The sequence below is a fragment of the Rhineura floridana genome, chromosome 4, assembly GCF_030035675.1.
Source record: "Rhineura floridana isolate rRhiFlo1 chromosome 4, rRhiFlo1.hap2, whole genome shotgun sequence".
NCBI lineage: Eukaryota > Metazoa > Chordata > Lepidosauria > Squamata > Rhineuridae > Rhineura > Rhineura floridana.
In genome coordinates this window covers 172,566,877-172,582,055 of record NC_084483.1, presented here as the reverse complement: position 1 = coordinate 172,582,055, position 15,179 = coordinate 172,566,877, and the positions used below count along the sequence as shown (strand labels likewise).

The window sequence follows — 15,179 nt, the reverse complement described above, 5'->3', positions numbered from 1 at the left end:
GTTACGTAATAATGCCTTGAAGCAAGATACTCAAAAGGGTCTCCAAGGATTGCCCTGGAAACACATTGTGTGTTCTCTAACCCTTTGATAAAATCTATAGTAGAAGAACACGAGAGACTGATTCACTCTCTGAATGATTGCTCCTATCCTTAAAAATCTCATCATCTAAGATCTCAGAGTGCAAAAGTTTTAAATGGGCCAACAAAATTCCTCTTCTATACTTAGATATAATAAGAAAATTTAGGTATGCCATTCATTTTTTTAGTGGTACACCAAGTCAAGCCCAGTGAACAAGGTCCATTAGTTGATGCATGTAATTTGGGGACATTCATATATTTTATTACATATTCATGTATATATGTGGCTTGTACTATGTCCAGTGGCAGCAGATTTTGCCCATTAACTCATTTTTTCATAGAGACACAAAAGAGGCAAGCAATACCTGCTATGCAACAGACAATGGAGAAGCACAGGAGGGTTCAAAGCCAATGATGAATAGATTATATCCGTGCCAAGCTACTTAATGAGCTAAAACCAATTTCCAGACTAAGGGCAGCAATAGCAACAACATTTTGCTATACAGTATAACCTTACTCCTTTCTCCCCAGACTTCTTTTTGCTAGAGTATGTAAGTCCTGCTGTTTCTCTCATAAGGAGGAGATTGCACTTTAATCTTTCTAAAGCACTTCTACAGGGAATTTTTTTGGGGGAGGAGTGCTTGCTCAGCAGATAATCTGTCCGATAATGAGAACCAAGTTGGAAGGTAATAAGAGTGGTAGCTGATAAACTCCAGAAAAAATCTGGAATTCAGTAGGAGCTGGGGAGAGGGGTCTGCTTGCATGGACTGATTGTGACATTTGGGGATTATTCACACCAGAACTAGAAGACTGGAGACAAATGAAAGGCTTCCCATAGAAGTAGGATAATGCTCCCTGGGGGCCTGCCTGTAACATCGTTTTTGTGCAAAAATATTTCATCTATTTCTTGTTTATTGCTTATGATCTGCATGTCTTCCATCAGGCTCTTTATCTAAATAAAAATAATAAAAATAATTTTATTTATGTCTTTCATTTCTGTACTAGCCTTTCTCCTGTGGAAGCCCAGGGCAGTGAACAGCATAAAAATATAATCTATACAATAAAAGTATCTAAAAATACATTTCTATAATTAAAAAAAATATAAAATGTAACAACAGCTGCTAAAACCTTTGGTAAACATTCATGTCTCAAAAGCCTGGATGAACAGAAATGCCTTTCATTGGCATCCAAATGCCATCAATGTAGGGAACAGATACACATGTGTATAGTTCTGTTCACCTCATCTCAAAAAAACATATTGTAGAGTAGGAAAAGGTTCAAAAAAGGGCAACCAAAATGATCAAACTTTTGCACTCTAAGGGTAATACCCCTATAAGGAAAGGTTGCAGCATTTGGGACTTCTTATGTTTAGAGAAAAGGTGAGTAAGAGGTGACATAATAAAAGTGTATAAAATTATGCATGGCATAGAGAAAGTGGATAAAGGGTTTTTGCGCCTCTTGCATAACACTAGAACTCATGGAGATCCAATGCAGCTAAACGTTGGAAGATTCAGGGCAGACAAATGAAAGTACTTCTTCACATAGCTCATACTTGGACTATGGAATTTGCTCTCACAGGAGGTACTGATGGCCATCAACGTGGATGGCTTTAAAAGAGGATTAGACAAATTCATGGAGGATAAGGCTATCAATGGCTACTAGCTATGATACTTGCTCTGACCCCACAGCTGGAGGTAGTATGCTTTTGAATACCAGTTTCTGGAAACCACAGGAGGGGAGAGTGCTGTTGCATTCAGATCCTGCTTGTGGGCTTTCCATGGGCATGTGCTTGGCCACTGTAAGAACAGGATGCTGGACTAGATGGGCCATTGGCCTGATCCAGCAGGTTCTTCCTATATTCTTATGTTGTGATCTCCCCATGCAGAGTGTTGTACCACCCCAGAAAAGGCCCTGTCATGAGTCACCATCCCATGGGCCATACTCCTTGGTGGCACCACCATTATATCATTAGACAGGTGACACAGAAATCATACTTCAGGTGTTCACCCTCACATCACTAACAATCATGTGAGGGAGACAGTGGGGCTGCCCTGCCCCTGTGTCCTAGCTACAGTTTGGAGGGATGGCCTTAAGAGTAGAACCTATTTCTAATGTGGGCTCCCCCCACTCCAAGAACTCTGTTTGGTTTAAGGTTCTACATCAGGGAGGGATCCTACACACAAGGAACAGGGTCCACCCTTCAGAAGTTCTCCCCCAGGCATAGATGGCAGGGGGCAGGGACAGGGGAATCTGATGGTAAGGGCATTTGGCACAGTTCTTTCTCTCCACACTATCGTTGATTGTGTGAGGGTGAACTCCTGCAGAGGGCAGTACTGGGACTGACTTCTAAATAAACATTTGTAGGATTGTGCTCCAGATCTACTTTCCTGAACGGCCATCTGCTGGTTTTAAAACAGGTATGGAGAATCAGAGGCCAAATACAGTCTTCTAGGCCTCAAGGCCATACCCTTGAAGGGAATGAATGTGTCCTTGAACTGTGATAGTACCTCTTGCCTGCCTGGATGGAGGATTGATGTGTGTGTGTGTGTGCTCATGTATGTGGAACCCTCTGCCTTTTGTGTGGTTGAAATAGTAGGTAGGTACGAAGGTAAGAGTCATATCCACTGCACTACCCCCTTTTCGTGATGGGCTCAGCCACCACTGGAATGCAGCCCCAGAAGGTCATCTATGAGAGTGGACTGAGAGTGCAGCCCTCAAGCTGAAAAAGGTCCCCCCTCCATTTTAAAACATTATGTAAGAAGATTTAAATCTCTATTTCTCTCACACAAATAGTGGGAGAGGTTTAAAAGCACTTTTAAGTGGCAAGCATGAGATCAGTCTTATCTCCTGTGTAATCCATGGTTTTTCAACAGGGAAAGAGTGGTCAAAAATCTAAATAAATCACTTTCTGCCTACAGGTGGCATTAGGACACAAAGCAATGCTCCTGTGTTTACAATAAATGGCATATAATGGCTTACAGCCTTAAGCTTGAAAAAATCCTTTGTGCTTGTTCTTTGTGTTCAGGATACTGCCATTTGCTTTACCAGTAATGGGTAAATATTGTAGGAAACAGATTCAAATATATGTTTACAGACATGTAAGAACACATCATTTTCTATTCCACCCTGTATTTGTCACATGAAGCACTGTTTCCATTCCACTGCAGTTTGTCTTCCACCAAAAACTACATTATTTTTCTCACTGTCTGCTGAGGCAAAATTACATAAATCACTGAAGTTATTTATTTATTATTTGATTTATATCCCACCCTTTCTCCCAGCAGGAGCCCAGGGCGGCAAACAGAAGCGCTAAAAACGCATAAAGTTATGTTGTGATTATGATATTCCACCCCATTTGTTTCAATGCAAAGGAAATGCAATGCAAATAGGGAGGCCAGGGGGGGCTGTAATCAATGATGTATCATTTGCGGACTGAAAGCAACAACAGCAGCAAATACGGATCGTATTTACTGGATTGATTCCCATTCTGGACACTGGACAAATATGCAAACATCAGCAATCTCTGCTCCGTTAATTTTTTCATTGGAATTCTATGACATCTCAATATGTTAACAGATACTTTAATAAACAGATGCTAAGAATCCAGGTGAAACAGCACCAGCCCATGCAATACACACAACACTAAAGTGGCAGGCCATCTTTTTTGCTACCTTGGTGCCATATGGTATGCTGAAAGTATTGTGGTTATTGGAAATGGCATGAAGGTTTCAAGAGACAGAGCGAGAGATAGTCCAAAACAAATATTTCCAGAGCAAATAAGGTGAGGCCAGACATTATTCTGAAAGCAAAACAAGTTATACTTACATTTAGTGCTCATGTTCAAACTCTTTGGAGCAGATGAATCAACAGCAGCTGAATTAACAAAAAAAAGTTTATCTGTGTTTTCATTAGTTAGCTTTCAAATTACAGGAAAGAGTAATGAGTGACCTGTTTACAAGTGATAGGGTTGTTGAAAGTCTGGATTCAATTAAAACTGTGCTCGCAAGTAACCTACTTATCTAAACATAAATTGAACTATAACATGAGATATATAACAAAGTAAATAATTTGTGGTAGATATTACTTTTTCGTTGATTATGAGGCCAAATCCTCAGCTGTAGTTAAATAAAACACAGTACTGTGAGTTTCAATGATTAAGGTTGCATATGGAAGAATGAGCATGGACTGGTATGCATGGTGTCATGCCTCCTACACAGATAGATGTTTCCTGTTTGGGCATAATATTTGAAACAGGGATAGTATGCTCGCTGTTAAAATTACATGTATCTGGACCTTCCCTAAGTCAATTTGCATGGTTTCATCTCAGTACCATGAACAACTGCTTCAACCTTGCCTTTTAGAACAAAATTAAGCATTAAATATGACATTCCTATGATAAGGGCACAGCTTGGAAAAGTTACTTTTTTGAACTACAGCTCCCATCAGCCCAATCCAGTGGCCATGCAAAAAAGCTCTGGATAAGGGTGCCTTTCAACATCTCTGCTGTTACCCTTGTAATTAATTATGTAAATAGTACATCCTAGGGTTGCATGGTTCAGGGCCTGAGACTGATCCTGCATTTTTAGGAGAAGAGAAAGTCAGCCAAGTACAGGTGTTCTTGCAACACTGTAATGGGAAAAACCAAAAGGTGGAATTGTCCCTCCCCCTGTCCAACTTTTAAAGATACAGAAGACCTCTTGGAGGGCAGGCCTGGCAACCTTATACATCACTCATTAACCAAGGAAGACATTCTGGTAAATTGCTTCCACAATGTGTTATTTACTCCATATATAAAAAAGCTTCAAGATTGATTGATTGATCGATTGATTGATTAGATTTATATCCTGCCCTTTCTCCCACTAGGAGCCCACAAGATGTGATTGTTAATATAGCACGAAATGTCCAAATTGATAACTTCATCTGCAACTCAGCTAGAACATACTGGAAGAGTATATGAGACAACTGTCTCAGTAACCTATTAGAATTCTTTGAGAGTGTCAACAAGCATATAGATAGAGGTGATCCAGTGGACATAGTGGACTTAGACTTTCAAAAAGCGTTTGACAAGGTACCTCACCAAAGGCTTCTGAGGAAGCTTAGCAGTCATGGAAGAAGAGGAGAGGTCCTCTTGTGGATAAGGGATTGGTTAAGAAGCAGAAAGCAGAGAGTAGGAATAAACGGACAGTTCTCCCAATGGAGGGCTGTAGAAAGTGGAGTCCCTCAAGGATCGGTATTGGGACCTGTACTTTTCAACTTGTTCATTAATGACCTAGAATTAGGAGTGAGCAGTGAAGTGGCCAAGTTTGCTGATGACACTAAATTGTTCAGGGTTGTTAAAACAAAAAGGGATTGCGAAGAGCTCCAAAAAGACCTCTCCAAACTGAGTGAATGGGCGGAAAAATGGCAAATGCAATTCAATATAAACAAGTGTAAAATTATGCATATTGGAGCAAAAAATCTGAATTTCACATATACGCTCATGGGGTCTGAACTGGCGGTGACCGACCAGGAGAGAGACCTCGGGGTTGTAGTGGACAGCACGATGAAAATGTCGACCCAGTGTGCGGCAGCTGTGAAAAAGGCAAATTCCATGCTAGCGATCATTAGGAAAGGTATTGAAAATAAAACAGCCAATATCATAATGCCGTTGTATAAATCTATGGTGCGGCCGCATTTGGAATACTGTGTACAGTTCTGGTCGCCTCATCTCAAAAAGGATATTATAGAGTTGGAAAAGGTTCAGAAGAGGGCAACCAGAATGATCAAGGGGATGGAGCGACTCCCTTACGAGGAAAGGTTGCAGCATTTGGGGCTTTTTAGTTTAGAGAAAAGGCGGGTCAGAGGAGACATGATAGAAGTGTATAAAATTATGCATGGCATTGAGAAAGTGGATAGAGAAAAGTTCTTCTCCCTCTCTCATAATACTAGAACTCGTGGACATTCAAAGAAGCTGAATGTTGGAAGATTCAGGACAGACAAAAGGAAGTACTTCTTTACTCAGCGCATAGTTAAACTATGGAATTTGCTCCCACAAGATGCAGTAATGGCCACCAGCTTGGACGGCTTTAAAAGAAGATTAGACAAATTCATGGAGGACAGGGCTCTCAATGGCTACTAGCCATGATGGCTGTGCTGTGCCACCCTAGTCAGAGGCAGCATGCTTCTGAAAACCAGTTGCCGGAAGCCTCAGGAGGGGAGAGTGTTCTTGCACTCGGGTCCTGCTTGCGGGCTTCCCCCAGGCACCTGGTTGGCCACTGTGAGAACAGGATGCTGGACTAGATGGGCCACTGGCCTGATCCAGCAGGCTCTTCTTATGTTCTTATGTTCTTAAAGGTCAACGGGTCAAATCCCTTGTTATTCTGAATGGCTCTCTTCCTTTGGGTACACTGAAGTGCTCACTGACTGCAAACAGAATACTTCCTGCGTAGGGGCAATGTCTTTACCCTCTTCCTATAAGTAAACAATTGCACTGCTATGCCTTAGCCACCTTAAAAAGCAGAAGATTTTCAGCTCCCTGTAGTACCTGGGGTCTGATTATTCTATTCTGCAGTCTGTGAACACTTACTTGAAAGTAAGCTCAAGTGAAGTCAGAGGGGTTTACTCTGAATTAAATATATTTGGCAATCTTTGGCTTGTAAGGCAAAGGAAGCTGATTAACTGGATGTGAATGTACAGTCTCCACAGTTGTAAAAGTGGGAGAACAGAGTAATTGAATGACATGTGTATGAAATATTTGAAAAATGACACCAAACTAAGCTGATGATGTTTCATTCAAGATGTTCTTAACAAAAATGAGTGTATTATACAAACACCATGCAGTTGCCTTTGTAGTGCTTGCGATATCATGAGACAGGACATGATAAAGATATGGGCCTATCAAGGCTTGCCCCAGCATGCTGCTGTAGGACCTGGAAGGATTACTCCACCAACCTAGAAATGGCCTCCAGAGGCAGGTGTTTAAGATGACCCTGGAGAGCACAGTTCTCCTCATCCCAGGGATGACTCCAGAAACAGTAACTGGAGGAGCAATGAAGTGATACCATTAGGAGAGCAAGAATTGAATCCAAGCTATGTAGGAATATACTATGACTGGTAATGAGAGCAAATAGGGTAGTGGGAAATATTTTAGCGAAATGCCTGCTACCTCTCAGTATCCCAATGGGTCAACCCAGACCAGATATACTCTAGCACAGCAGGAAGAAAGGTTCTGTTTCCAGATTATACCGGGAATCAATACAGGTCCTCCTGGAGCAGGGTCGGACCAGCTCATGAGGAAGTGATTCTTACAGAATTCTGGTAATGTATGAATAATATTTCAAGCTTTCTGCAGCTTGGTTCAGAGATATCCTCCATTGCATCACAGTATTGGAAGGTTCTGGCACCTTTTAATGTGTTCCTTTAACACTGTGGCTCAAATTGTTTGCCATGTTGTCTGAATGTAGCTGGAAGTATGTCAAGCTGCACAGGGTAAAATCCAAATCAAGCATTAGTTTCCCATGGAAAACTCTATTGACCAGCAGTAGGGGTCTGGTCTCCAACCACCATTCAGCTAGCGTGAAACCTCTTGAGATAACAAATGCCCAGCCTTTCTTTGGTTCCATGCTAAGCACAGCCTCACTGTACTACCTACAAATTGGCTACTAAGAACCCTGAGGAATAAGAGGTACTGTATAGAAGAGATTATTCCCTAAACATGGAGGACTAGCCTGTAGATCAGGGGTTCCAGAACTGTGGGCCATGGACCACCAGTGGTCCACAAGTTTTATTCAGGTGGATCACGGAGTGTCTGTGTATATGTGGTTGAAGATGGGATATGTGACATTCATTGCACTGAATATTCACTTTGATTTTTAACAGTATCTTAATGGCTTCTTTTATTTCTTATCTTGTATTTTATTGTATTACAATGAATTCTGTGAGATTACAATCACTACAACAGACTGAAAAATCCATAAGTGATCTACCAAGACCCCCAGCAATCCTAAAGTGGTCCATGGGGGAAAAACATTTGGGAACCACTGCTGTAGATGCATGTATCCTAAGCAAACATGAAAATCAATGCATGGATGTGAGTGCTCTTCATACGCTCCAGCAGCAACCATTTTATCTTAATCAGAAATAACCAGCTGTTGCTCAAGTACACCTTAGAATTACCGTTCTTAGGAAGGTCAAATTGTATGGATGCATGGGACATGAGATCAGTGAGCAGGAGTTCATACAGAAATGGAACTGTATTAATTAGGGGTTTAACAGAGATCATGGTTTCTTTCGACACTATAAAGATTTGACATAACATACTATCCCTGTCCCTTTAATTGATTGGGATTTTACCCTGTGTAGCTTGATATACTTCCAATTATATTCAACTAACATGGAAATTGAGCCAAGGTGTTAAAGGAACTGCCTTTGGTGGCAAATGGTGGCAGAACCTTCCTCTAATGCAACACATTGGAGGATACCAAGCCATAGAAAGCTTATGCCAATTTGTAATAACAAGTTTCTTAAAACGTTAGTCTCAAGGTGCCATCAAACACATTTGTTTCTGACAGTGACAGCTTGTAAATAAGGTACTTCTTAAAATTTCCTCTGCTGGCTGTTTTAGAATGAAGATAGGAGGAAGACCTCATTAGAAGTCCAAAGAAACTAAGCAGAGTTTCCATCCATACACTGGAAAGACTGTCCGAACCTGACTCATTTCACCACAATGTGGTTAAAGTGAAACTCCTTTAGACACCACATTAATTCATAACTGATATCTCACCACAATGTGTGTGGTTGAAGTAGAACTTCTTAATGACACCACATCAGTGCATGGCCCATATCTCACTACAATGTCTGTAAGCAAAGTGGAACTCCTCCTTAATGACATCACAACAATGCATAATATCCATGTATCAAGAATGCATCAAAACATGTTTTCCATAGATGGTCCAGAACTGGGAAACTTCTTTTCCTGTGCAGATCTACCAAAACTGAAGCCCAATAATTTTTTGGAAGCTATTTAATAAGATGTCTTTAATCTGAGCCGACTTTTGGTAGTGAGTAGAATTTTGAGAGTGGAATCCCTCACATTCTTTTAAATTACCTGTGAATGCCATGAACTCAGAATTACATATATAAATATCTATTAAGCAAAGCACATCTGGAGAGCTCATGCAGACCAACTACAAGAAAACATGAACTCCCAACGGTCAAAATAAGCCAACTTGACGGGGAAATGCTTTTTAAATCTAAACTATGTCAGTAAATTAGCTTGGGAGTAAAAGCAAAACCTATTCATTCAGGTGGAATGTTTTCAGTCCTTAAGCATGATTCAGCTCATACTAAAACCAGAACATCTAAGGGAACAATAGATGTTAATATGCTATGTCAATATCTCAAGGATACGGTGGCATTATGAAAAAGAAATAATAAGCAGTGCACTATCTATATTATCACAAGGAGATATTTTGTTTAGACACAATTGCCATTTTTCTTCATTTCTATGTTTAGTTCAGTATTTATTTATTTATTTATTTATTGCATTTGTGTACTGCCCCATAGCTGAAGCTCTCTGGGCGGTTTACAACAATTAAAAACATTAAAAACAAATATACAAATTTAAAAACATATTTTTTAAAAAGCAATTTAAAAAAGCTAAAATGCCTGGGAGAAGAGGAAAGCCTTGACCTGGCACCGAAAAGATAACAGTGTTGGCTCCAGGCGCACCTCGTTGCAAAAATAATTCCATAATTTGGGGGCCACTACTGAGAAGGCCCTCTCCCTTGTTTCCAGACTCCCAGCATCCCTTGGAGTAGGCACCTGGAGGAGGGCCTTGGATGTTGAGAGTAGTGTACGGGTGGGTTTGTGTCGGCAGAGGTGTTCCATCAGGTATTGTGGTCCTAAGCCATGTAAGGCTTTATAGGTTAAAGCCAGCACCTTGAATCGAGCTTGGAAGCATACATGCAGCTAATGCAAGCAGGCCAGAATCAGTTTTATATGTTCAGACTGTCTGGTCCCTGTTACCAATCTGGCCGCTGCATTTTGCACAAGCTGCAGCTTCTGAACCGTCTTCAAAGGCAGCCCCATGTAGAGCACATTGCAGTAATCTAACTTGGAGGTTACCAGAGCATGGACAACTGAAGCCAGGTTATCCCTGTCCAGATAGGGGCGTAGCTGGGCCACCAACCGAAGTTGGTAGAAGGCATTCCGTGCCACCGAGGCTACCTGAGCCTCAAGTGACAGAGATGGTTCTAGGAGAACCCCCAACCTATGAACCCGCTCTTTCAGGGGAAGTGCAATCTCAACCAGGACAGGTTGGACATCCACCATCCGGTCAAAAGAACCCCCCACTAGCAGCATCTCAGTCTTGTCTGGATTGAGCCTCAGTTTATTAGCCCTCATCCAGTCCATTGTTGCAGCCAGGCACTGGTTCAGCACATTGACAGCCTCACCTGAAGAAGATGAAAAGGAGAAATAGAGAAATAGAAATAGGGTAGAGAAGTTCTAGAAGAAATTTGTGATGCATTCAAGAAATTCTTTATGTGTTTTAATTTTGTGTTTTGATTGTTTAATAGGACTCTGTGCAGAGTTTAAACACCTGAAACTGAGCTTTGAGGAATATTTCTTCTGAATGCCTGAAACCTGTGTCAGATGCAACTGTGATTTGCAGCATGCTGTTTAAAAAGAGCATGCTGGATTTTGCTCTAGTGAGCAGTTTCATTGTGGGAGTAAAAGTAAAACTCAAACATGATTTGGACAAATGAGATATACTACCTGAGGTCCTGGTGTGCCAAGAATTTGTCCCTATAAATTTTGGCTTCTGCTCCAAGGAATGCAACAGACTGAAAGAATCCACTGAAAGTCATGTAAGTCCTTCATATTCTGTTGGGCTCCTTTTTTATTCTTCTTCATGATGTGGTGAGAGAGAGCAGAGACAAGGAGCTGTTCAACTTAGCAGGTGTGAATTATGGATGCCGCCCTGTGTTACCCTCAGGTAGTTCATATGCTTCTGAGCATTTATGAGCATGAGATTTTTCACTTGCAAAAGCTTGGATGCTTTGCCTGCAATAATCATAGCTGTTTCTTTTCTATGTGAATTAAATGTATTAGGGCTAAAGGTGGAAAAATGTTACATCAAACATGAAACAAAAGGAGAACAGGCATGCCTAGGCATGATGGCAGAGAGAGAGAGAGAGAGAGAGAGAGAGAGAGAGAGAGAGAGAGAACTCCTCCAGACTGGTTTTTGTTTGCAGGTATATTCTATAACATATCATTGATGGAATAATAGTTCATTAGTGGTAGATTTATGCAGGATCATCCACACACCATTCTTTGTTAGTTCTCTGATACTTCCCCAGTGTTACTGCAATACTTACATTCTTGCAATGTAGCACAGCAAAAGAGGGACAAAAAACACCCACACCAGAGTAATTTATTGTTGTTGTTGTTAAATTTATATCCCATCCTTCATCCCAGAAGGAGCCCAGGGCAGCAAACAAAAGCACTAAAACATCTTAAAAACAGACTTTAAATATATTAAAACAAAACATCTTAAGAAATATCTTTTTTTAAAAAAAAGCTTGAAAAACATCTAAAAACACGATTCCAGCACTGATGCAGACTGGGATAAGTCTCTACTTAAAAGGCTTGTTGAAAAAGTGCTGAAGAGATAACACAGATGGTGCCTGTCTAATATTTAAAGGGAGGGAATGCCAAAGGATAGGTGCCACAACACTGAAAGTCTGGTTCCTATGTTGTGCAGAACTGACCTCCTGAAAAGATGGTATCTGCAGGAGGCCCTCACCAGCAGAGTGCAGTGATTGACTTGGTATGCAAGGGGTAAGACTATCTTTTAGGTATCCTAATTCCAAGCTGTATAGTGCTTTGTATGCCAAAACCAGAACCTTGAACTTGATTCAGTAGCTAATGTGCAGCCAGTGCAATTTGTGGTATACAAAAGTAATAGGATTTCAGCAGGAAGTTATACTGATTGGAAACAAAGCAGTATGATTGCCTTGAAACTTTTGCAGGTGCAAACAATATTGAAAGTGATACTGCGTATAATCACCCCAACACCATCATGAGCACAAATCATCATGAATGCACAATGGAAAGGACATCTTAGGCAGACCAAAAGGCAACCAGATGCTTTAAATTGTTCCTCTTCTTTAAGGAGAGTTCTCAGGCCTACAATTACCATGCTGGTTCTTTTCCTTTGAAATGCATTCTGTGGAACCAGGATCAGTTCAAAACTTTTTGGTAATCAGGTTTTCACAATCATGATCTGACCACAAACAAGACATGTATAGAGAATAGTGTAGTGACAAATTCAGAAGTGTAGATTCCCTTCATGACAGTCATGCCATGTCTGCTCACATCCACACACACCTCCCTCATTTCCTTGTTCTCTGTTATCTCCACATTCCTCAGTTCTTCCCACGTGCAACTTCTCCCACAACAACAGATGTACCTATGAGCCAATCAGCATGAAAGGGGTGTGTGTTAGCTACTGAGAAGAGTCTTCTCAGTGGTTGACTCACCTCTTTTCACTCTGATTTGACTCCAATCAGCAGGAAAGGACAAGGATACATGTTAGAAGACTCTTCTCAGTGGCTCACACATTCCCCTTTCATGCTGATTGGCTCACAGGACGGTGGAGACATAGGGACACTGCTGGGACCCTGCTCCCAAAAAAGTAAGGCGTCTAAGATCCCCTGAGACTCTGGATCACTACATCCCTGTGTATGGATCTCCAGACCACCGACCAAATACAGAAAAAGTGGATTTTGCGGTTAGGTATGGATGGGCCCTCTGTTTGGTTTTGGTTTGAGAAGGAAATATTTTAAATAAAAAAATAAGTATTACAAAGTTTTTCTACCAGTTGCTAAAAAGCCAGCCAACCTCCAGTTAAACCAGACCCATATTAAATTGATGCGATCAGCTTGATGGACATAGTTATTATCCTACGGTCCAAATACCTTTGGCAGAAAGCAATTTTCTGTAATGTGTAGACATGTGATCTTGAATGATGTACTGACTTGACAGCTTGCAAGAAGAACTGGGAGAAAAAGCTAAGAAAACAAAAAATGTATTTCAGTCAATGGGATGGAGAAATATCTTGCACATAAAAGATTGTTACACATGCAAAGAAATACACTGTCAGTATGAGAAACGAGAATTAAAATAAGTGATAATTCAGCATAGCGTCGTCTTTGTTTCTTTGATTACCCATGACGGGTTGCAATAAATAATGTATGAGTTCTTTCTATGTATTCTCATTAAAAAACAGTTTTTATGTATTATCTGCCATTATAACTCTAGGGAGAATATGTGTTTGTTGTTCTTTAATCTTCAATATCATCTTCATTTGGAAAGATTTAAAAGGGTGGAAAACTGGAAAGAAATGCATGTGTGTATTTTTACTCTGCAACAAATATGGAGCTATATTTTTGTTTGTTTTTCAGATCAAGCAAGAGTAAGTGAGAACATATAAAAGTTCAGGAAATTTCAGTGCTTTCTTCCATTACCTTTGCTATCAAAAGTTGCCACTAAAATATTCTATCAGGCAGCAAAAACTCTGGTAAAAGGCACTCCTAGCCACTGAGGTCACCAGGGCCTCTAGTGACAAAGATGGATCCAGGAGCATCCCCAGACTATGGACCTGCGCTTTCAGACGGAGTACGGCCCCATCCAAAGCAGGCAACTGACCAATTATCTGAACTCGGGAACCACCAACCCACAGTGCCTCCATCTTGTTAGGATTCAGATTCAGCCCACCACTGAGTCCAGGTAGCAGTCCAGGGCTTGTATGGCCTCTCCCGATTCAGATGTTACAGAGAAATAGAGCTGGGTATCATCAGCGTACTGCTGACACCTTGCCCCAAATCTCCTGATGACCACTCCCAAGGGTTTCATATAGATGTTAAACAGCATGGAGGACAAGATGGTACCCTGCACAGAGCTTGGAAAAGTTACTTTTTAAAACTACAACTCCCATCAGCCCCAGCCAGCATGGCCACTGGATTGGGCTGATGGGAGTTGTAGTTCGAAAAGGTAACTTTTCCAAGATCTGACCCTGCGGCAGTCCACAGCAAAACTGCCAGGAGGCAGAAAGATAATCACCCAATGCTATTATCCGAAAACGACCTTGGAGATAGGATCAAAACACTGTAAAACAGTGCCTCCGATACCCATCTCACCAAGTTGGCCCAGAAGGATACCATGGTCAATGGTATCAAAAGCCACCGAGAGATCAAGTAATAATAACAGGGTCACACTTCCCTTGTCCCTCTCCTGATAAAAGGTCATTCACCAGGGTGACCAAGGCCAATTCAGTCCCATAACTAGGCCTGAACCCAGATTGGAATGAGTCAAGATAATCTGTTTCATCCAAGAGTATTTGCAATTGGTGCTCCACAACCCTCTTGATCACCTTCCCTATGAAGGGGGTATTTGTGACCAGTCGTTAGTTGTCACAAACCAATGGGTCCAGAGTGGGTTTTTTCAGGAGTGGTTGGATCACTGTCTCTTTCAGTGGCTGGAACCCCTCCCTCCCACAACAATGCATTGACCACACCCTGGATCCACTTGATGAAACCCCCCCAGCAAGCTTTAATAATCCAAGAAGGGCAAGGGTCGAGAGGACCATGTTGCTGGCTGCATCGTTGCAAGCACCTTGTCTACGTCATCAGACCCCATCACCTAAAACCATTCCCAAGAAGTTGCAGCAGATGTTGCACTGAGGACCTCACTGTGGACTACACTAGATGTGGATGGGGCATCAAGATTGCTATGGAGGCGAGCAACTTTACCCTCCAAGTGCCTTGCAAACAATTCATAGTGGACCTTCGAAGAGTCTAAAACTTGATTTCCTGGAGTTGCTGTCATCAGACCCCTGACAATATGGAAAAGCTTCTCTGGATGGCTACTTGATTTAACTTTATACCATCCACGGAGGCCCAAATCAGGCCTCACACTCCTGCAACAGGTATTTAAAAAGCTCTCACTGGAGGAAATGGGAGCTTTTCCCCCAAATACAAAATTCAGGTATTGACCCATACATATAAGGACCACAGCAGAGGCAAAGGGTTTAAACACATGTATGCAGCTTTCCCCATGGGG

At 41.4% G+C, this 15,179-nt stretch overlaps 1 protein-coding gene across 1 annotated transcript in view; it reads right to left on the bottom strand.

Moving 5' to 3' along the window:
• LOC133384497 (spermatogenesis-associated protein 7 homolog) overlaps positions 1 to 15,179 on the bottom strand; it is a 102,068-nt gene that overhangs the window by 55,792 nt on the left and 31,097 nt on the right. Inside the window, exons 3-4 of the mRNA XM_061626443.1 lie at positions 13,037 to 13,129; positions 3,903 to 3,950 (exon numbers count right to left, since the gene is read on the bottom strand). Of these exons, the coding sequence (XP_061482427.1) occupies positions 3,903 to 3,950; positions 13,037 to 13,129 (141 nt within the window). The remainder of the gene's footprint in view (positions 1 to 3,902; positions 3,951 to 13,036; positions 13,130 to 15,179) is intronic.